This window comes from Podarcis pityusensis (assembly GCF_964106645.2).
Source record: "Podarcis pityusensis genome assembly, chromosome: 3".
Classification (NCBI taxonomy): domain Eukaryota; kingdom Metazoa; phylum Chordata; class Lepidosauria; order Squamata; family Lacertidae; genus Podarcis; species Podarcis pityusensis.
The window spans coordinates 21,044,037-21,066,300 of NC_138026.1; the positions used below are offsets into that span (position 1 = coordinate 21,044,037).

The following is a 22,264-nucleotide window of genomic DNA, read 5'->3' on the forward strand; positions in this document are numbered from 1 at the left end:
TGAAATCTTTATTTCTTGTTTTTTTTAATGTATTCACAAAAAATATTGTGAACATAATTTCAGTTCAAAAATACAGTATCACATGCGTAAAATAACGCATAGGTGAAATACAGCAACAATGCATAATAATAATAATAATAATAATAATAATAATAATATAAGCCCAATACACAAAACCTCAACACATTGGGCTGCTTGTCAGTAAAACATGTATCAGACTGCAGCCTTGACTTGTAAATTAAGCTAGACACTTTCCTTTTTATTAAGGGCTGTTACAATGATTTCCACAGCTTGGCCTTGATCTCTTTGTGAAGTTACAAAAAGAACTTGAAAGCAAACACATTTTGTTCAGGCCCCCACTTCTGCACAATACTTTGTGTGTGTGTCTGTGCATTGTGCAGAATGTGGGCTATCAAAACTATGTCACTCTGTAGAAGGTTACATATTGTAATACAATACTTGAGAGAGCATTCTCACATCCAAATTATTTTCTCAGCATTTTTACCCTTGGAGGGTGTGTTTGTGTGTGTGTGTGTGTGTGTGTGTGTGTGTGTCTGTCTGTCTGTCTGTCTGTCACAGACTGGACATGCTGAAAGAAATCCAAATGCACCAATAAATGACTCAGTGCTTGTAAGTTGATTCAGACATTAAGCAAGGCAGATGGTGCTGTTGTCTTCCACATAAATTGTTGGCATAGTGCGCCTTGGGGGCGAAGTCAAACTTGAAAGGTTACAGGGCCTTCTGTGGCTGTAGAGACCGATACGGGGGGAGACATGTTTTGTTGCAGCTGGGGTGGATGAAGCTCCTCCCAGTGGTCATTCCTCCTCTGATCACTGCTATGCATACATGACCTGACTGTCTCCAGGCATCATGGAGTTGATGTTGCCAGCCTTCATGCCACATTTGCAGACATCTTTGTAATACAGAGTTTTACCCCAGTGGGTGTGGTGCCTGAAGCCAGTTCCCCATAAAGAACTACATCATCTAAATAAGGGAGAGGGGAAATGCTTGTCAAAAAGTGCTCCCATGCCAGTTCATTCTGCATGTGTGGAGCCAACAGCTCCTGGAGGAATGGAGGGCTTCCATCCTATCTAATCTCCTTCCTTTCACTGTCTCTTAAAGCAGAGCCAGCCCTACCATTGGGTAGAGTGAAGCATCTGCCTCAAGTGGCAGGCGGTGATGGGCAGGCGGCAACAGTGAGGTGAAGAACATAGCTATTTGTGCTATGTGACCTGCTCTCCAGCCCCTAAGCTAGCCTGCTGCCCTAATGTTGTGATTGATACTGTCCCATCACCAGGGCTGAAGGAATATCCAAATGCAAGTCTAGCGGGCTTCAGTACATGGAAGGGAAAGGGAGGGAGCTGTCGTCTTGTCCTTCACCCCAGGCAGCAAAATGTATTGGGCTGGATCTGTCTCAAAGCTTTCTACCACTTAAGAGTGCCAGGGGCAGACCCCGAGAGGACCTCAAAACCTTACAGTATTAAATTACTGAACTGGGGGGGGGGGGGAGGAATTGGATGGAGGAATGAAAGTATTTGTTTCCAAACCCTTTTTGCAAGTAAACAGTATATATTAATCTTCCTGGACAGTGATTTAAAAGAAATAAGAATAAAACAGAGTGATTTTATGGGCTGTTTCTTTAATTGATTTAGTGAAAATTAAATTAAACTAGCAAGAGAAGGGTTGGGAAAATTTCCAGCATTAATTCTTTGTAAATAGTGAAGGCAGAAATCTTAGTCACCTATTACATATATATGTCACTTGCTTTATACAGTTGTTATAGTCCTATTGTGCTTAGGAATTGTATGAAGCCTGATATTGCCATATGATTCTGTGCATTTTGCTTTCTTATATATATGGCAATTCTAACCTTGAAAAACCTTTGGTTAGAGAACGTAATCACATACAAAAAGTCTAGCTGGATCAGACCAAAGATCTGTGTAATTCAGTATCCTGTTTTCCTTAATTGCCAGTCAGATGCTTTGTCTAGCTGTTATCCCTCAGCAAATGGCATCTAGAGGTGCAGTACATCTGATCATGGAGGCAGTATATTGCCTTTAGGATTATCAGCCATTGATAGCCTCCTCTTTTAAAAAAAGAAATCATAAATAGTGTGCACCAATACTTCAAACAGAGATGGTGAAATGCATCCAAGCTACATCCCTTATCCAAATTCCATGACACTTCTGGTTAGCTGCTGTGGGATGCAGGACTAGATGAACCTTTGATTTGTTCCAGCAGAGCTCCTTTCTCAGTTTATTAGGAAACTGCTTTACACTTAGGGCTCATCCGCACTTCCGCTTGCCCTGTGCCTAGAAAGCATGGATCTGAGCAGTTTTCCACTTCTGTGCTTTCTAGGTATGGGTCTGTCTGAGTTGCTTTGCCTTTCCCCCACTGCTTTCCCCCAGAAAACTTGCTCTTTAGTGCTAAATCGGAACAAACAGCAATCTGTTGCCATTTGTTCCAATTTGGCGCTATACTGACTGGCAGTGGCTCGTGAGGGCTTCAGACCGGAAGTCTCTCCCAGTCCTACCTGGAGATGCCCTTGGAGGTTGAACCTGGTACCTTCTGCATGCAAAACAAATGCTCCACCACTGAGCTAAGGCTTTTCCTCACCAAGCATCTGCTCTTTGGGCCTTAGGCAGAGGATTAGAGGCAGATGTAGGGGAATGCAACTGATTCAATTGCACTGGGCATGAAGCCTTGGGGACTCCGCCAGAGATGCAAACTATGTTTTAGAATTGAGTGTGAGGGGGGGCGCTGCTGAAATTTGAGACCCCAAGTTCTGCAACTGGAAGGATCTTTCCCAGGGACCTTCTGCAGTCAAAGCTGCTGCCTTTACCGCTGAGCAATGGTGCCTCCCTATTAAAAAAACAACACCCCTGTTTTCTACAGGTTCATTTCTATTCTTGTCCAGTATAATGATAGCTGCAGGGTCCTTGTTGCTTTATTTCCTGAGGCTGCAGGCAGGATTGCAGAGAGGGTTTCTCTGGAAACGAGTCTCGCGGTTGCAGCTTTTTCAGTTCTGTTTGGTAGGCCTGGATCCTTACTCTGTGGTATTTTTATTTATTTTTAAAATTTGTATAGCACCCTTCATCCAAAGATCACAGGGCAGTCCACAACAAAAAAATACAGAATGGAAACACAAAATACATAATAAAACAAAAGCAAAGCAAACCAGTAACCCGTCCCTCCCCCATTCACATATTTTAAAGCCCACAGAATGTTAATCAGCCAAATGCCTGGTTGAAGAGAAATGTTTTCACCTGGCGCCTAAATATATTTAATGTAGGTGCCAGGTGAGCCTCCTTGGAGAGAGCATTTCACAGGGGATGGGGGACACTTCAGAAAACGGCCCTTCTTGTTTTACCACTCCAGAACTCTTGTGGAGGAAGCACACGAGGAAGATCGCAGGGTCTGGGTTGGTTCATATGGGGAGATGGGGCCCTTGAGTAGAACCAGCCTCGTATAGGAGCAGCTTCGCACCTTAGCGCTCTGCCTATGAAATGGGGCTTGATACTCAGCATGAAACGGAGCAAAGTAAAGTAAAAAAAAAAGTGCATAAAAGCCCTAGATTGGAATCATAGGCTCACGGAGTTGGAAGGGATCCCGAGGATCATCTAGCCCAACCCCCTGCAATGCAGGGTTCTCACATGACATATAGCCACCCAACCTCCACTTAAAATGCGGAGCCGTTTCCACGCACGCGTTTGGCAAGCCGGGCTCTGCGCTGCCAAAGGAGCAGCGCCTGCTACCCGCAAGGAAACAGGACTGCATTCATTCCGCAAGCTGCGCTGCCTGCCTGCCTATCTTATCTTTTCGCAGCGCGGTCCCCCACCCTCTTACTCCGCCGCCCAGCTCCTCCCCACGGGAGGCTTTTCGCCCCGCCTTCCCCTCCGCCACCTCGCGGGGGGATTGGGCGACGGCGGCGCCTGCAGCCCCCCACCCCACTTTTCCATTGGCCGGGTGGGCTGATGGGCAGCTCCGGAGGCGCTTGTCCGTCAGCTGCGGAGAGGGGCGGGGAGCTATGCGCCGGCTGGAGGGTCTCGCTAAGCCGGGACCGGCCGAGGAGGACGGCGGCGCGTGGTGCGCGGAGCAGGTTGCCAAGCGGGAGCGCGCCGCGTCGAGAGCACGGCGGCCATGGGGGTGGAAGTGGAGACCATCACGCCGGGAGACGGTGCGGTGCCCCCCTCGCCGCGGGTTCGGGCTGAGGGGCGCGGGGAAGAGAGGGGCGGCAGGGCAAAGCAGCTGCAGGAGGAGCTGGGTGCCTATGGGGGAAAGGAGGGTGGTGGTGGTGGTGAAGCCTCTGGCTGCTCAGAAGAGGAGAGGAGGAGATTTGGTTGGGAGAAGGCGAGGAATGAACTGGAAGGGGAGTTTTTTGGCCAGGGAGTGGTACCAAGTAGGGGTGCTCCTGGTAACGGTGGAGCTACGTCAGTTCTGGAATTGTCCAGTTGGAAGGGACCCCAACGATCATCTAGTCCAGCCCCCTGCAATGCAGGAATCTTTTGCCCACCGTGGGACTCGAACCCACGACTCTGCAGTTAAGAGCCTCAGGCTCCACCGACGGAGCTGTTGAGGGCCAGCTCAGTGCAATGCAGGTGCGTGTTCAGGGTTTCTGGGTACCTTATTTGAGCTGCAGCGCGTCCTCCTGTTCTCCACACCCTGGTCAGTACCCTGTGGTTCTTTGGCTCTCTCCTGCCTTGGCCATCACTCTTGTCCACCTTGCCAAGCTTGTAAAGTATATTTCAGCCCAACTGCGGCTGACGAAGGGATCGGATTTCCTATCATTTCAGAGGGATATTTGAGGTCAGAGGGCTGAGGGGTATGTGACTGTCTCTTTCTCTGGCTGTCAGGAGATTGAATCAGGGAGGATCGGAGAAAGTGGAACCTACAGGATGTTCGGAACAGGATTTTTAAAATGCAAAATGCGTGGAAAAAATGCTAAATGCAAATATACCTACATATATATATGGTGGGGGATGGGAGCGGTCAGGTGAGGGGAAACTTGAGACTCCCTGGCTTAGAATATGGTGGAGGGTGCCTGTCCTGAGCAACATAATGAGGGGAAATGCCCAGAGGGCTCTGTGGATCGGTGGGCTGCAGTCTTCTGCTTCTTTGGCAGCAGCATCGGCAGCCACAAGCGATTAGGGATATTTAAATGGCATTTGCTGACAGCTGCATAAATCCAAGCGCAGTGAAGTAATTTAGTAACAAGAGCAAATTATAGTACGCTGTACTTCCCTGTTTAAAATGTGAGCCTCTCCATTCAGGAGAGAGACAAGGCTTCAGGCTTGCTCCTCTGTGAAAACCTGGAGAAGGCTCTTATTGAAGAGACCACTGCTGCAACTGCAGAGCTAGCAAAGCAAAGAACTCCTGTTTTTACGGGGTGGGGGTGACCAGTGAATGGGATTTAGCAGGGTTTTGTGGCTGACAGTAACATGTGGAGATAGCTTTTTGCCATGAAGTGGAGATAGCTTTTTGCCATGAAGGAAATGTGTGCCACTTAGTCATTAGCCAGACATTGACTTTGAAGAAGTCTTCGTTGTGGGTGCAGCTCGGTTTGAGAACATACAATAGAACGATGGCAGTTTAGCCCAGCTCACAGCACAGAGGAAGAATCCTGTAAAACCTCAAATGCTCTGCTCATTCTAAAATGGTTACAGCGTGTTCAGCCAGGCATAACTCTTCAGTTTCACCAGATTTACAGCCCCTGACTGGTGAATATAATTACTGTGGACAATAGTCTACAGATTTTGGCAGGTGAGTAAGTGCCTGGGACATCTGATTGGCCACCATGGGAAAAGGATGCTTGACTAGATAGCTCAGAAAGTAGAGCATGAGACTCTTAATCTCAGGATCTCAAGTAGGGTTGCCATACCTCTGGAATTTCCTGGACATAGCCGGAATACTGCATTTGGAAACAGTGTCTGTTGCAGAAATCGCTAAAAATGTCCGGGGAAATCCGGACGCATGGCAAGTCATGTCGGCAGTGTCATTTCTGATGATTTACCTGAAAAAATAAGGTAAAGGTACCCCTGCCCGTACGGGCCAGTCGTGTCCGACTCTAGGGTTGTGCGCCCATCTCACTTAAGAGGCCGGGGGCCAGCTCTGTCTGGAGACACTTCTGGGTCACGTGGCCAGTGTGACGAAGCTGCACTGGTGAGCCAGCACCAGTGCCGCACACGGAAACGCCATTTACCTTCCCGCTAGAAAGCGGTACCTATTTATCTACTTGCACTTTAGGGGTGCTTTCGAACTGCTAGGTGGGCAGGAGCTGGGACCGCAGACGGGAGCTCACCCCGCCGCGGGGATTCGAACCGCCGACCATGCGATCGGCAAGCCCTAGGCGCTGAGGATTTACCCACAGCGCCACCCGCGTCCCATACCTGAAAAAATAGCTCCAGTTTATTTATTTTTGCTCAACAACTTTGGAACTTTTTGAAATATCTTCCAGTCCTACGTTGGGCAAAATATTCCTACATTGCAGAGGACTAGATGACCCTCGGGTCCCCTTCCAAGTCTAAAATTCTATTATTCTAGGTCTTTGGTCTGAATGAGCAGGGCTGCTCTTTTGTTCACAAGGTAGCCGATACAAAGTAAGTGTATCCCCTGTGGACCAGATGCTCAACAAAAGGATTTTACAGGGACAAAGTGGAAGGCACCATGATCCCAGTATGAGGCACATTCTTCTGCTGTTTGCCTCCCCATGTCACTGATAACTTTGTTGAAAATGGTCCTGTGATGAAGCAAACTAGAAGCTGGCCGAAATCAAGCTTTTGGTCACTGCTCTTTGAAATCATATTTGTGGGCCCTCTTTAGGCATGGTTGTCATTTAATTAAAAAAACACAGTAGTAAAAGAATGATCCCAATTGTATCGTTTAAATTGATGGTCACTGAAAATTGAAATCTGTTCCCCCTTCTTTCCAAATGGCACATATAAGCCACTCTCTGGGAGGGTGAGACTAGCATAAGCTACAGGTATGTGATTACAATGTCATTCACACTACATGACACCATCTCTGCCTCTACACCTTTGTTTTCTTACACTGGTCGGTGTTTTTAACACAGAAAACCGAAATTATTCAATTTCCATTTTATCTTGTATTTAATGTAGGTTTTGATATGAATGAGTTTATTCTGCTTTGACTCTTTTTAAACATCCACTTTTCTAAAAGGATGTTCAACAGCATTTTTAACGTATGCGTTTGTTCATGTTTTGAAACAGGAAGGACATTTCCAAAGAAAGGCCAGACATGTGTGGTCCATTATACAGGTAAGTTCCATTATGAATAGACCATTTTGTGTTTTCAGATTGTTATTTTCTGTTTGCAGTCCAACCATATTTATTTCTCCATACTGATTCGTTGATGTCCTACATCTTTGTATAACGGCATTCAGGTTATCCAAAATGCTATTGCTTTACATGAATTCAGATAATTGTTGCTCAGGTTATTATACTAAAAGAAGTACCCTGGACCCTTCTAGCTTTTCTCTCCCTCTCCCCACCCATTTCATAAAAAGGACCAGAGGTTGTAGTCTGTTGTCATTCATGTTGTCATCACTACAGAAAGCAGAGCAGAAGCTTGATTTCTTCAGTACAGCATTAATGACTCCACTCCTGCCTTGCTGTTTTTTACCCTTTCTTCTACTGCTCAGTACATACTGAACACTTATGATGTTATTTGTGGAGAGCAGCTAGAAAGCCTGTCAGTGTTCAGGTGCAGTGGTCTTCAGCTTACTAAGAGCTGGGACTCACCTGTAATCCCAACCTGAAATATGGGACTCTCTTTCAAACGACCATAGGCTCCACAGGGCAGAGCCCAGCATTAAAAAGGGTGGCTCCCAAGAATCTGGGGTGTGGTTGAGGCAGTCTGAAAAAGCAGAGTGTTAAAAGAAAATCAGCATGAAGAAGTGGCGTGTCATGTTAGTGGGTAGGGCAATTTTAATGTGTGTGCCTGGGGGACGGTGTGTGTGCAGGTAGTAGCCCACAGAGATTGCAGAGCCCCCTTTATCTGTCCCCACCTCTGTTACTGCTGCTGATAGTGTTGCAGCACTGAGTAAGAGCTGGCTTTTTGGTGAGGAGCGGCCATCATGCATATACAGCTGTTTGCACGCAGGCTCTGTATGTGTTGTTGTGATTGTTGCAATGGCAGAAAACAGGAAGCTGCATTGTGCTGAATGTACGCCGGTGGTTTTTCTGGGAAAAGGTGCAAAATTCAAAACTGCAGGTAGATCCAGATGATTGGGGGGGCGGGTTTTCTGCCATTATAATGTGGCACACAGAGAAAAGCACCCCACCCCCAGACAGTTGCTTCGCAGAAAGATCTTGTGGAACATTACTTGGCAGAAGACAATACAACGGTGGTGAAGTTTGCTCAGTTCTGAAGCCCAATTCTGCAAGTGTGTCCTTGTGAGACAACTGAAAATTACCATGTCACTAAGAGAAGAACAGGAATTCTGTCATGTAAAGCCACTGCAAACCATATCTCGCGTTTGACAAATGTTGACATAAAGAGAAGTATTTTTAAGCATTGCTTCTTCTTTTTAACAACCTCAAGTTGTTAGGTTCTTAATGAAATTGGGTTTTTTTAAGTAGGTGAGCCCCCCCTCCCAATTTTTATATTGTGTGCCTTTAACTGCTTGTTCTTATTACCAAAATCACTGATTCAGCACAGAATGAAATCGGGATTTAGAAATGATCCATAGATTATTGTTGTATTTACTGGGTTCATTCAGAGTCAGTAAAGAGTAAGAACTGCTCTCCAAAAAGGTATCGGTGCTGTCTCCATGCAGCAGAAGTTCTGATGATCAGGGAGGAGGTGCCTCACTTCTGACATAGCTGGAGAGTAGTATGTGTGTGATGCTGAGATGTCATTACTGATGGAGTTATACAAAGACCCAACTCTTGTACTCTTGTAAATCCCTTTTTAGCCGGCTTTTTTCTTGATTCTGGGAACCACTGTAAAGTGAGCTAAACTTGGCTGCTGTGGCCATTAATATAATTGCAATAACTGGCAGAAACTTGCAAGAAGTGGCAAAAAATAACTCTCCCTTGAGATGACTATGATGATATATTTATCACTATTCTGGTAATGGAAAGAAGGAGCAGACTAGAAGACTTCAGGCTACATGGCTACCATGCTAGAATTTCCTTAAAGTAGGGTAGGGAAACCAACCCAAAATGCAGAGATACCAATTTATTATTAACTACATATTTAAACCAGATTACTCTGAACATCTTTACAGAAATGTGGCGGCATGGGTGACTCACACTTTGACAGTTGAACAATTGCTTGGATAAGTAAAACTCAACTTGATTTTTTGTAAATCTGCTGCCATGTTAATCCAGTGACCTTTGTATTCAGCAGCTTGCTGTGTTAATTCAGCATACTTGAGTTCACAGAAATCTTCTGGATAAACAAACTTTTTCTTATTTCATGTTTAGGTATCTTGTGTTATTTGCCAGCATTTTAATCGTAAAGTCCAATACCGGAAACTGTGTTGGTGGTGATGGCGTGTGTGCTTTTCAAAAACCCTTTGGCTGTAAATACACGTAACTCCATAGTAAGACACATAGGTGCAGCAGAACTTCTGAGTAGGGATGAAGTAGAAATTCATTCCATTTGAGCCCACCTAAATTGTAGTCCCTGAATCCACTTAAGAATGGAGTTGCTGCTGTGAAATTGCCAAGCCTGGCACTGACCTGGTACCAGACACTGAGTCCTGAAAGGATGGCTCAGACTCCACACGTCAAGGGTGTTGAGGAGCAGGCAGGGTCCCTTGGAAACAGTGCTAAGGGTCTCCTTGAGGGGCCTCCTGGTGGTGGGGAGACCCGCCGAAGAGCAGAGGAAGAGGTGGAGTCACCCTCCACAGTTCTCGAGAATGCCCAAACCAAAAGATTTGAGACAAAGAGCAGCAACATAGTATACATCTATGGACCTTGGGTTGCGAGTGAGGGTGTCTCCCTGTGAGTAAATAATCCCCAAAACTGCTTCATTGTCAGCTGTTGAGGTTAGGATGTAGTTTAGGAGACTGCAGTATTAAAGGTCTCCCTCTTGAGCTATCCAGTTGTTGGAGGAAAGGCTTTTCGTTCCTAAACCTAGTCTTCTATGATTGCTGAGCTACGTGGTGCTGGGACACCCTGTGTTAACTGATCTTGGGAGGGTTGTCTCTGGATCATGTTTTGAACCTTGTGTTTGTCCCCAGTTTCCTTGCACTGCACTACACTGCACCCCCTCAATGGTATCTTTAGTGAATGCTTTGGTGAGAGACTTATACCTCCTGGCACCCATGGGAGTGTGACAGGAATTCACATTTTTTTCTGAATTTTGCAATGCAGTTAACCAGCCAAACATTAAAAATGCCAAATCTTTATTTGAGGGGAAAGGGTGCACACACACAAAAGCATATATTACTCGATACTGTGCAAAAATAAGTGTTGTTAGAAATTCTGTGCAAAAATGTATTTACAAGGCTAAATTGCATACAAAAATGTGTGGGAGAAATGTACCATACATAAAAATACATACAGGCAGCTACCATTTTGTGCTGGGGTTCCATTCCCAGACCCTGTACATAAGTATGCCCTACCCTGTTACACCCCAGTCTGTATATATTTTTGTCCAGAGTTTAAAAAGGATTACTGCAAGCTGATGTGGAAATGGGACAGTGCACTTAAGATTAGAAAAAAGGAGCCGCCAAACATAGACATTGACTTTAATGGGAAAAAATTGCCCATCAATTACAACCAATTAGGAATTGTAAGGAAGGCAACTTTATTAGAAAACGTTACTGTTTATTGATTGTGCCACCAGAAAAGAAAGTAATTGCAGACCACTGTCTGTGAATGGTTCATTATGGAAAGGCACCTTGGGCTAAATTGATTTTGTTCAAAATAGACAACTCTGGCAATATTTTGTAAGTGAGAGTGCTCATTGATTGTTCACTGGCTCCTGTTGTTGTGGGTTTCTTTTCCTTGTTGTTTCTTTTCCTCCAGTTCCTGTTCTGTATTCCTGAAATAATGTACCGTAAGTTATTTCTGCACTCCATTAAGTACAGAGTAGCATGTCTTTCACTCCATAAATGCCTTCTGATTCTAACCAAGTATTTTCTGAATATTCCTAGCAGCAACTGTGTCTCAGGCCTCCTCTCCCTCATCATAGTGTAGCAAAACTTCCCCTGTCTCAGCGTCGTCATGTTGGGCATTTTCCCTCCCACCAATAATAGGGTATGAAGGTGGGGAAATATACAGCATGATAAACCATGTGGAGCAGCATCCCTGATGAGATATGACAGGCATCCACTCACTGTATTTCCCGGAAATAGTTGAAGACATTTTTGTTTTGACAAGCTTTTCCAGCTGGATGAAAAGGGCTCTGCCTTGGGTGTTCATTTTGAACTGTTTTTCCAACCTCTCTTCAGTTGTCTTTTGTACTGTTTCTAAACTGGTTATATGGTATGCTTGTAAATTGCCTTGAGACGCATGCAGAGCTGACCCCACCCATGAGGGAAGGTGAGGTGATCACCTTGGGTGGCAGGATTCACAGTGGCAGCAGATCCAGCCTCCAAGGAATGCCTCGCCACTGCTACAGTGTCAGGGACAGCTGTGATACACTTCCTGGAAGCCAGATCTGCCTCTTCCTTGGCATCCCCCCATCAATGCTGCCTCTAGAGTGGCCTCTTGGTGGACAGGAGGCACTCTTGGTCTTCTCCCACCCTTTCCCCCCAAAGTAGGCCTTCCCCCACTTCTCGTACCTAAAGTAGATCCTTGTTCCCGCATCTTTCTCAGTGTAGATCTTTATTACCGCCTTGTTCCTGATGTAGATCATCACTCACTCCTTCTTCCCTGGTGGAAGGAAGCATTTTGTGGTCTTGAGCCGACCCTGGATGTATATATGTGTGAGTGAGCCATGTTATTGAGCTTCTGCAACTATAAGCATGCTTGTGCCTGAATCAGCTACCAAGAAACTAATTTTTTTTTTGGTGAAGATTAGATCTAGTTGTCTTCTACGGAAGGTGAAGGCTGAAGTTTTTCTCATAGGGCCAAACCCTACCATGAGGTAGAGTGGAGTGGCCACTCAGGCAGCTCATTTTAGGTGTCCTGAAGGTACAGATTCAGTCAAGGTTAGAGAGATGTGGAGGCGACTGGGCAGTGACCCATAAAAGTTTTATCATTCTCACCAGGAGGTCAGTCCATCTGGGAACTGGATGGGAGGGTTTATACTTGATGCTGGGAGGCAAGTCATGTTGGTATACTGTCTTCCCTACTGCCCAACTACCTCCCTGACTAAGCTGTCTGAAGTAATCTGGTGAGGAGTTGGAGAATCTCCCGACTTTAGTTCTGCAGGTATGCCTGGAAGAAGTGTATTATCAAGATCCTTTCTGGTTTGGATGCTGAATCAGCCTTAGTCACCCTTATAAATGACCTTCAAATGGAGTAAAACAGGGTAGTGTGAACCTGTTAGTTTTCCTTGACATCTCAGTGGTTTTTGACACCATTGAACATAGTGTTCTTCTGGAGCAACCCAAGTAGGTGGAAACTGGAGGTAACGTATTACTGTAATTCTGCTGCTACCCATAGGATTGCTACCAGAAAGTAGTAATCAGAGATTGTTGCTCGGCTCAGTGGCTTTGGGACTCTGATGTCTCACAAGTGTCTCTTCTGTCTCCTGAGCTATTTAAAATCTACATGAAACAGTTGGGAGGTGTCACCTGGGGATTTGGAACACAGTGCCACCCATGTGCTGATGACACACAGCTTTAGCTCCATTCCATCACAATCAGGAGGGACTGTGAAGGTGTTCCACAGGTGTCTGGAAGTAGTGAAGGGCTGGATCGGGGCCAATTAATTACAGCTGAATCCCAATAAGACAGAAGCACTGCGGGTAGGTGATTCCCATGTCCAGAAATTAAGGTGTACAACCTGTTCTGGAAGGTTTGCAGCTCCCCACTGAAGAAACAAGTACTTCTGGGAGTACTTCTGGATTCCAACTTGTCATTAGGGTCTCAAGCGACTTCTGTAACTAGGAGTGCTTATGCCTAACTTAAGCTGATTCTCCAGCTACTGCGATAGCTCAGTTCCTCATGCTCTGGTGAGCTCCCATCTTGGCTACTGGCTATATGTAGGGCTGCCCTTGAAGAGGGCCCAGAGGCTGCAGCTCTTGCAGATGATAAGTGGGGCAGCCCAGTGGAACCTGTGTCACCAGTCCTGAAAGCTGCATTGGCTGCCAGTGAGGACCAATTCAGAGCGTTAGTACTAGTATACAAAGACCTAAATATCTTGGAACCTACATAAAAAGAGTGCCCTCCCCAGCATCAACCATCTTGGACGTTGCACTACCGGCAGCTGCCTGGCAGGCATTGACCTGTAACACAGCCTTTTCAGTGGCAGTTCTCCATTTGTGGAATGTCTTCTCTGGTGACATGTGTCTCATTATTGACTTTCAGGAGAAATTTAAAAAGATTCTTGTTTACCCAGGCATTTGATGGCTACAGTACACCCTTCCTGGGCACTCTGGGATAACTGTTATCATCATCAACATCATCATCATATTTGTGACTCTGGGCTCTTTCAGGAGGATGGGTAGGACAGAAATTGAATGAATGAATGAATGAATAAAAGAGTTGTGTTTTTACTCCTGAAATGTGGGATTTTCTACCACTGGTGCCAAATGACTTGGCAAGCCTTTGGTGCTGTGCCCCTCGAGCTGGCGGGGGCGGGGGGGGGGGGGCGGGGAGAGAAGTAGCACATGCCATTACATCCCGGGCAGCAAAATGTCTGGGGCCAGTCCTGCACCAACTGTGTTTGGTTTGATTAACCACATCACATCCAAGTTCTATTTTAGACCTGGATACTGTATCAGACATTGTAAGTGCGAAAGACAGTGTTAAGCAATCAGTCCTGATGCTGCTGTAACATTTGAGATACTGGGGGTGAGCTGTGGATAAGGTTGCAACGTTGTCAGGGTGGCTTGAACAGCAGCATGCAAGGCACAGTTCAGTGGCTGCCGATTCCCCTTTCGCTACGTCTCCTTGCCGGGTAAAACTGTACCTGCTGGACTTCTGCCTGTCTGTGCAGCTGTTTCAGTGTACAGGAACCCTGCCAGAAGGCAGACGGCCTCTCTAGCTGTGGAGCCGGCAGCTGTCCCTTATGCTCTTTCCATCGGGGCAGCCTATGTGTGAAAAATATATCACAGCGTGAAATGTATCTATGTGTGATTGGAAATAAGTCACAGAGGTGATAACATGTGAATAATTACTGGTGCGATTAAGTATCTCCTGGTGCATCAATCTGTCTCTCATCCTGAAGAGCTAGCATGGACAGCTGCTAATATGGCACACAGAACTACTGAGTCAGTAGAACAAGGGAAGTTAATACTGGCCAACAGGAATGAGACAAAATCGTTCTGATCCTGCCGTTATTCTCACTTTCTTAGCCGTGTTTGGGGGTGGTGGTTTTTTTAAATGAATGGGACTTTTTTTTGTTTCTGAGCATGGACAATCAACGTGGCAGATAGTGGAAATTATTCATTGCCGTTTTTTCTGTGAAGTGTAGATTAACCAGAGTTTCCCAAACATAGGTTTCGAGCTGTTGTTGGACTACAACTCCCATCATCCCTGGCTAGCGGGACCAGTGGTTGGGGATGATGGGAATTGTAGTCCAAAAGCAGCTGGAGACCCAGGTTTGGGAAACCCTGGATTAAACAAACAATAAAAAGGAATAGGCTTTATTATCCTTCCATCTATGGTGTGGTGTAGTGGTTAGAATGATGGATTGTGGGAGCTGGGAGTCCTGGGGTGATCCCTCCTCCCCCTTCTGATCCACTAAGCTCACTGAATGATCCTGGGCCAGTAACTTTTTAAAAAATAAAATCCAAATATTTTTTATTGATTTTCAGGTAAATACAAGAACAACATATAGCTGCAGTAACTTGTCCAGTGGTACATTCTTATTAAGTTTGATATGCAGTACACAGTACACAAGCAATACGTTTATTTATGCATTGTCAATTCAAGTATCCTCTCCACAGAGATTTTTGTAGTAACTTTCAACCTAACCTACCTGACTGGGTTTTGTTGTGAGGATAAAATGGGTGGGTGGGGATTGTGTTCCTAAATAACCACTTTTGAAAAACAATATTGTACTTTTAGTGGGAATCATATTTTGCATGGACCTCCAAAGCGGTTCCTTGTATTTGATGCTGTGCTTTGTTGAAGACAATGTATTACATAATATGTCTTCAGGGTTTTTGCAGTTTTAAAGGTAGCTAGTGCTTTTATGTAATTTGTGGTCACCATGCATTTCTCATGGTGCAGAAACTGAGCAAAATTCTGTGTCGGCTAAGCTTATCTTGCAATACTTGTATATGTATATTAGGAATGTATGTATATATATTAGGGTCCTGTGAAACACATATTTATATAATTTGGTTAATTAAAATGAAATATTGCTCCAGAATCACTGGCAGATTTTATAAATTCTTATGGTTCTACTTGCTCTATATTGCTTTTAGCATCATAATAACCAGCATTCTGCATTCTTGCGGTATAGTTATCCTTGAGTTGCTTTAATCCAGTGCTTTTTCTGGGGGTACTCAAGGATATGCACTACCCGCACCTTTTTTTTTCTGGAAGAAAAGCACTGCTTCAACCCTTTTGCAACACACCACCTCTTGTTGAACCCCCATCTTTCATATTTTGTTTTTAATCCCCTGTTTTTACAGCAGCATTACATGACTAACTTGTTAAAAGTGTGATCTTAGCTCCCATCTCCACCAATTTAAACGTGTTGTCGTCATTTAAAACTGGCACCTGCTGACTTGACAGATTTCTCTGTTTTAAAAGTTGCAGTCCTAATTTTGTGCACGTGTTGTTGTTGTTTTAAAAAGTTTTAATAAGTGGCATTTATTGCTGTTTGTGTGGGATGCAGGTGGTGCTGTGGTCTAAACCACAGAGCCTAGGGCTTGCCGATCAGAAGGTCAGCGGTTCGAATCCTCGTGACAGGGTGAGCTCCCGTTGCTCGGTCCCTGCTCCTGCCAACCTAGCAGTTTGAAAGCACGTCAAAGTGCAAGTAGATAAATAGGTACCGCTCTGGCGGGAAGGTAAATGGCGTTTCCGTGCGTTGCTCTAGTTCACCTAAAGCGGCTTAGTCATACTGGCCACATGACCCAGAAGCTGTACGCCGGCTCACTTGGCCAGTAAAGAGATGAGTGCCACAATGGTCAGGGGTCCCTTTACCTTTTATTGCTGTTTGTACATCTGTTCACTTGTGGGGAAATTTGAGGCAAGAATTTGACTGTGTGGCTTTAACCCTTATAGTCAGCACTGCATAACTCTGGGCATGACCCATTCTCCTCTACGTGTAGAAGAGGGGATCTCCCCTAACTTCAGTCTTTCCTCTTCCTTTTTCTCATAGCCCTCATGCAGCTACATTCACACTGCAGTGCTTGGCTGCTATGGCCTTAAAAATATACTGTAGATCCATGTAGCCTGCTTTTTCCCATAGAGGTACAAGAAGGCTACTCTTCAGTGGAGCATGACTAGTCCTTGCACATGTCCTTAGTCATAGAGGAATCTGCTTATGTGAAGCATTGGAAACTGCCAAATATAGAGTGACACTGACTGACAATGGTTTTCCAGTTACTAACCCACAAGGTCTACCAGAGATTATTCATTCATTGATTTTATGTGTCTGCAGCTTTTCCGCCCCCCACCCCCCAAAATAAATCATGCTCACAGCAGCTTACAGCAAAGCAAAGAGGGAAATAGTTCAAGCAAGCACTACAAATCAATTTCATAATAATATATGAAATACAATGCAATACAGTGGTACCTCGGGTTAAGTACTTAATTCGTTCCGGAAGTCCGTTCTTAACCTGCAACTGTTCTTAACCTGAAGCACCACTTTAGCTAATGGGGCCTCCTGCTGCCGCTGCACCGCCGGAGCACGGAGTTCTCATCCTGAAGCAAAGTTCTTAACCTGAGGTACTATTTCTGGGTTAGCGGAGTCTGTAACCTGAAGCATATGTAACCTGAAGCGTATGTAACCCGAGGTACCACTGTATACTGTAATACACAGTAACAATTTCATAATTATGTAGCAAAACAATTGTTTTGTTATTGGCATCCATCTGTCTCAAGAGAGAATGGAGTATGTCTCTGGGGGTGAAGTCAAATTGCTGTGATAGTAGCATCAAAGTGACGTCCCCGGGGTACAAGGCTAGGCAGTGCGCATGGAGGTCCTGGGCTGCCCAGATGACAAGACTCCTATCTCGGCCTTGCTGATGTGGTTCAAAGGAAAGCGAAGCAATACGTTCAGCACCAGCTTGGCTGCAGGAGCTGCCCGAAGGAGCCATACAGGGCACCATCCAACCAGGGCAGATGGGGCTCTTCAGCCTAGGAAGGTAGTCCATCTAGGACAAGGAAAACTCTGACCCTAAACCTCGGCTGCCTTGCGGGAGATCTTCAGGAGAAGAGAGCCCTACACAAATCTGGAGTGGAATCCCTATAGCAATCATAACACACAAACCCCCACATTTCAATGCTATAAATGTAACAAGATTACAACATTCAGCATCCAATAGCAAAAATAGCAGGAGCTTCAGTTTCAACTGGGGACCTTTTACATGCAAGGCATGTGCTCTGTCACTGAATCAAGGCCCTTTTCCTGCATAGGCCTCCCATTGTAGGTATTGACTGGCATATTGTGATACGTGTTTGACCCCCCCAAAAAATTAAAAATCAACAAAGATTAAGAGAGAATAGCATGCCATATAGACAGGGTTCGAAATTAGCAGGGTGCCAGGCGCATTTTGTGCCTAAAGAGTCTTCATTTGCAAGAACCTCAAAAAGTCTTGGTGCCCTTTTTTGCACCTGGCCGATACTCAAATATTACCGAAATATATGTGCTTTGAAGCCTCAAAGTGTATGTTAAGGATAAACAATACGTTAAGGAGTTTAACAATAAAGAGTAGAATGATTTGAAAACTAAAGTACGGTACCAATATTTTTATTGTAAACACCAAATTCAACATGTATTAACAATTTCTGCTAAAATGTGATATTAACAATGTGTCACTTATGTGAATTGGGTATTAATTCATGCTTATCAAAATAATAAATAAAAAGTGTTGCTGACACCCACCCACCAGTGGTGACTAGACATTATGCTTTGGCACCCACAACTCAGGTCCCAGAAGCCATTTGGCCCCTAGCTTTTCTGTCCCAGTTTCTAACACAACATATAGACATTTCTAGTGTTGCTTACTGTACAGCTGCCTCCTGGCCTGCTTGTTCCAAAAGCAAAACATTATTGAGCTTTTTGGATTTCCTTTCCATGCAAAGCCATCTTTGAAAAAGCACTGGATTGCACATCAAAAGGTTGGGGTGGGAGATTCTAACGGAGGATGTTCGTGCCATTAAAAAAAATGGTTTGCTTTAGTTTTTACAGCTCTGACTTCACCCTTCCTATGGAAGTGCTTGCGTTTCTACAGTATGTACAGTATGAACATGTTGCTATTAATATCTCTTGTGGCAAGGGGTGGCCTGGGCAGAACAGCATGTGTGAAAAGAGATCTTGTGCTAGGAGGTGACATGAATTTTGGATTGAGTCATTCTTCCCCATCTGTCGGGGCTCCCTGTGCAGACGCTCCCCGCGGGTTGAGGTAAGCCAACATGGGTTACAACTAGGCTCTCTAATGGTGCTCTTGTGTTTATATTAAGCGCCAGCACGACTTCCCACCTTCTGGTCTCATCCCACTTTAGTTCTGTAAATATTTTTGCTGCTCATATCTATTGTTGGCACAGAGACACCAGCTGAAAGTTCTCTTAAGCCTTTCATTGCATATATGGCTCTGTGCCAGTGAAAGCTAGACCTAAGCATCTTGGCCTCTTTCACTGCCTGGGGCAGATTCTCCCCTACCCTGTCCCCAGTAATAACTGATGTTTTTCTTTAAGCTAGGCAGGAATTTCCACAAGACAGGCTTTTGCCGCTGCTGTAAACCAGAGGGTACTTTGTTTTCTGCCATTTTAGCACACGCCATCCTGTCTTGCTTGTCAGAGTCCCCCCGCCCTGCTCCAGCATGCCTCTTCAGCTAATCCATACAGGATGCACATTTCTGTCGTGGTGCTGTTGATTGTCTTCAACAGCCATGCCAAGTTTCCCAGCATGAAGTGGCTGCTGTTAAAATATTTATCTGCCATTTAGTTGGCAGGTGGCATTTCAGAGTTCTGTGGTTACACCTCCCCCCCCCTTCCGAATCAAGCAAAGCTTGAAATGATGATTTGCACATGAGCTGAAATTGTGTATAATTTAGACGCACCAGGAAGGGTGGCAGCTGCGATAGAGATTGCTAATTGAGAATTATAAGAGTAGCTTTGATCCATAGATTTAACATCTTCATGTCAAGTCTAGAGTATTTTTGTGAATGAGACAAATGCAACACAACACCTTCTGCTTGTGAATTTCTGGATTGAATGTCACCCCCACATGTGAGTCAGTTATTATAAGAAAATTAGTATTTCACTACCCACAGTGTGTACTGTTGTTGTCTTCTCCCACAAATGTGTATGCAGCCATTTTGGGAAACCTAGTCATTTGAAAATGTCTTTGTATTCCTGTTGTCTTCGGGAAGCTGCCGGTCTTCTAATGTAGCATTGGTGTTATTATGAAGTAGAAGTTGTATTGGTGATCTACCAGATGATGACATTCAAGCAGCCTCTAAATAGACTCGCCCAGTAAGGGCCAGTATTGACCCATGACTGCCTAACAGTAATCCTATGGTTCATTCCTTCTCTTAACCAGACCAGCAGCATAACCCGAAGATATTTTACTGAAGCTAAGCAGGTTTGGGTCTGTTCAGTGCCTGGATGAAATTGCCCAGTCAACCTTTGAGTGACACCTTTAGCTCCCCATTCAAACCATTGCAGGCAGTATTCCCTATTAGCAAGCCCAAAAGACAATGGTAACTCCTTACACAAAAACCCTTGTCTCATTCTTTGGTAAACCGTTGTCTGTGAGAAGGATGCAGTTCACAGTGTTGAGAGATCCAGTCACAGATCTCCCACACAACATGCTTTTTTCTTCCTGTGTGAATTGAATCAAAGCAATTGTTTCATTAACAAATCAGGGGGGTTATTTTCTTTCCCAATTCTTGCTTGTGAAAGGATAGCTCTGGAAATGGCTATATATCTTTGGGTAACTTTATTACTTCGCAAGTTTGTATGGAGGTCTGATCTTCCTTGGGGTGAGAAGTAAGATACAAAAGTGATAGTTTGGCTCCCCTTTGCCTCCCTCCTGTCTTCCTAATATCTCTGGCTGAGATACATTCCAGCAATTCTGGTTATGTAGTCTGCCTTGCCCTTTCCTTCATTTTTCAGGTGGGCTGTTGTCCTCTTTTTTGTTATTATTAAAATGACACACCTGTTCATCTTAAGCAACAACAAAAATCATTTGTCATCTTATTTGTAAAAAGAAAGAAAGAAAATAATGAAAGCACATTTTTAAATGTTACAAAATTGCTCTGGTGAAAGGGCCATCTAGAGTAGCAGAAGCTATTTCCCAAAGTTCATCCCTGGAGAGGATTATGTCTGTCTGTCAAGGACATAAAAAATCCTTCCAAAATACAAACTCTCCTCTTTTTACTTCCCTTTTAGGCATACTCACCCCCTCCCCTTGTGAGCTTGCCTCTGTTATCTTGCCAAATAGTTAGAGAGATTGGAAGCCCTCATCAGGTGCATGCGTATGTGTGGTGAAATTGCTATATACCCACCCAGAGATTGCATTAAAGCTGGGAAACAATAGACCACCTAGGACTCTGATATGCAGCTTTGACTGACATTATTATCTAGAGAAATGGAAAAGACTGAACTTTCTAATTTTGGCAGGTTCAAATAAAAGTGTAGCTCCTTCTTTGCATATTTGCAAAACATGGTCTATAACATCATGTTTTCTGGCAGTGCAGATTAGGATTTCCTGAAACCCTAAAGTGTGTGTCTTGCATGGCTTTGTAACTGTCTCCTACATGGTTAGGAATCCATTAGGCTAATAAATAAATAACCGAGCAGCAGCTGCTCATAACCACAAAAATGAAAATACAGATTGCAGCAAGGCAAAATTTCGCAAGGGTTAAATCACATTTCTGAATCATGCCACAAGCAGTATTCAGTAACAATAACTCATACCTCACATTAATATAGTCCTGAGTTTTCAAAACATTCTCCATACATTATCTCATTATTTCTCACAACAACATTTTCAGGTAGGATCATATTATCCCCTTCTTGCAGAAGACAGTAGGGGCCATGGCTTAGATATCATGGTTTACCTGAGACCCCCGGATGAGTTGATTGTGACTAAACTCTTTCCCAGATTGTGCTTTTTAGGCAGTTACGTTGCATCAGTGCTCAAGGTGGAATAACCTCATAATTTGCTTAACCACCGAACTACCACTCTGTGCTCACACTGCAATAGAAGGTGTCATCCATTTAACTGGTCTCATCAGCTGTGCATACCACATATGCATTTTAAAGTGCCCAGTCGCTTGTTCGCTGTGTACAACAAATCAAGACTGTCAGTCAACAACTTTTGTTGATACGTTAAATAGATATCAGACTAGAGGACTATCAGTCCAGCTGGTTATTGGTATTGTTTACTGCATGTGGTCTAGAGAGAACTGGAGACTGTCATAGTCTGGGAGGATCAATAAAATACTGTTACTATTATTGTGGGTTTGATTGCAAACATGGTACTCAGGCCTGATTTGCCCAGACAAACCTGCTGTAAAAGAGCATCTCAGCTCTGTTGATCAGACTGTAGGCATTATCAGTGCCAAGAGAAAAGATGGCAGCTCCCTCCATTGTCACCATACTCGCATCCTCTTCCCTGCCCCAACCCAATGGCCTCACAGATGAGTGAGCAAAGGGCAAGTTGGCAGGTGAAATAACAAATACTTTCCCTTTAAAATCTGGTGTTGCCAGTTTTCAGCTCATTGCTATGTGGCTTATTCATGGTGCTTGATTCAACACAGTGGTCAAAGGAACTTTACTTCTCTGCCACAACTTGTCATTTCATGGCAGCTATGCATGAACAAAGCAGTGCTACATATAGTTAAATAGACCTGTCCCTGATTCGGTAGTGGGAGGGGAGTGTGACTGAGTTAAACTCCCCCTGCCCTAACAAGGGATCAGCACCATCACTAAAATTTAAATGGCAGCCGTGTGCAGGGTGGGTAGGACTTCTTAGTCCTTGCATGATCAGTTCTGGCC

At 44.6% G+C, this 22,264-nt stretch overlaps 1 protein-coding gene across 4 annotated transcripts in view; it reads left to right on the forward strand.

Moving 5' to 3' along the window:
- Nucleotides 1–22,264, forward strand: part of FKBP1B (FKBP prolyl isomerase 1B) — a 51,341-nt gene that overhangs the window by 22,377 nt on the left and 6,700 nt on the right. For 2 of the 4 annotated variants that reach the window (XM_080999438.1, XM_080999439.1), the window contains exon 3: nt 7,227–7,274. The exons of 1 other annotated variant lie outside the window; for it this stretch is intronic. Coding sequence is in view for 1 of the 3 variants with exons in the window: in XM_080999437.1 (XP_080855563.1) it covers nt 4,141–4,177; nt 7,227–7,274 (85 nt within the window). In the remaining 2 variants the exon portion in view is untranslated. Of the gene's footprint in view, nt 1–4,005; nt 4,178–7,226; nt 7,275–22,264 lie in introns of those variants that run through there. One more of the 4 variants, XM_080999437.1, reaches the window with a different exon arrangement.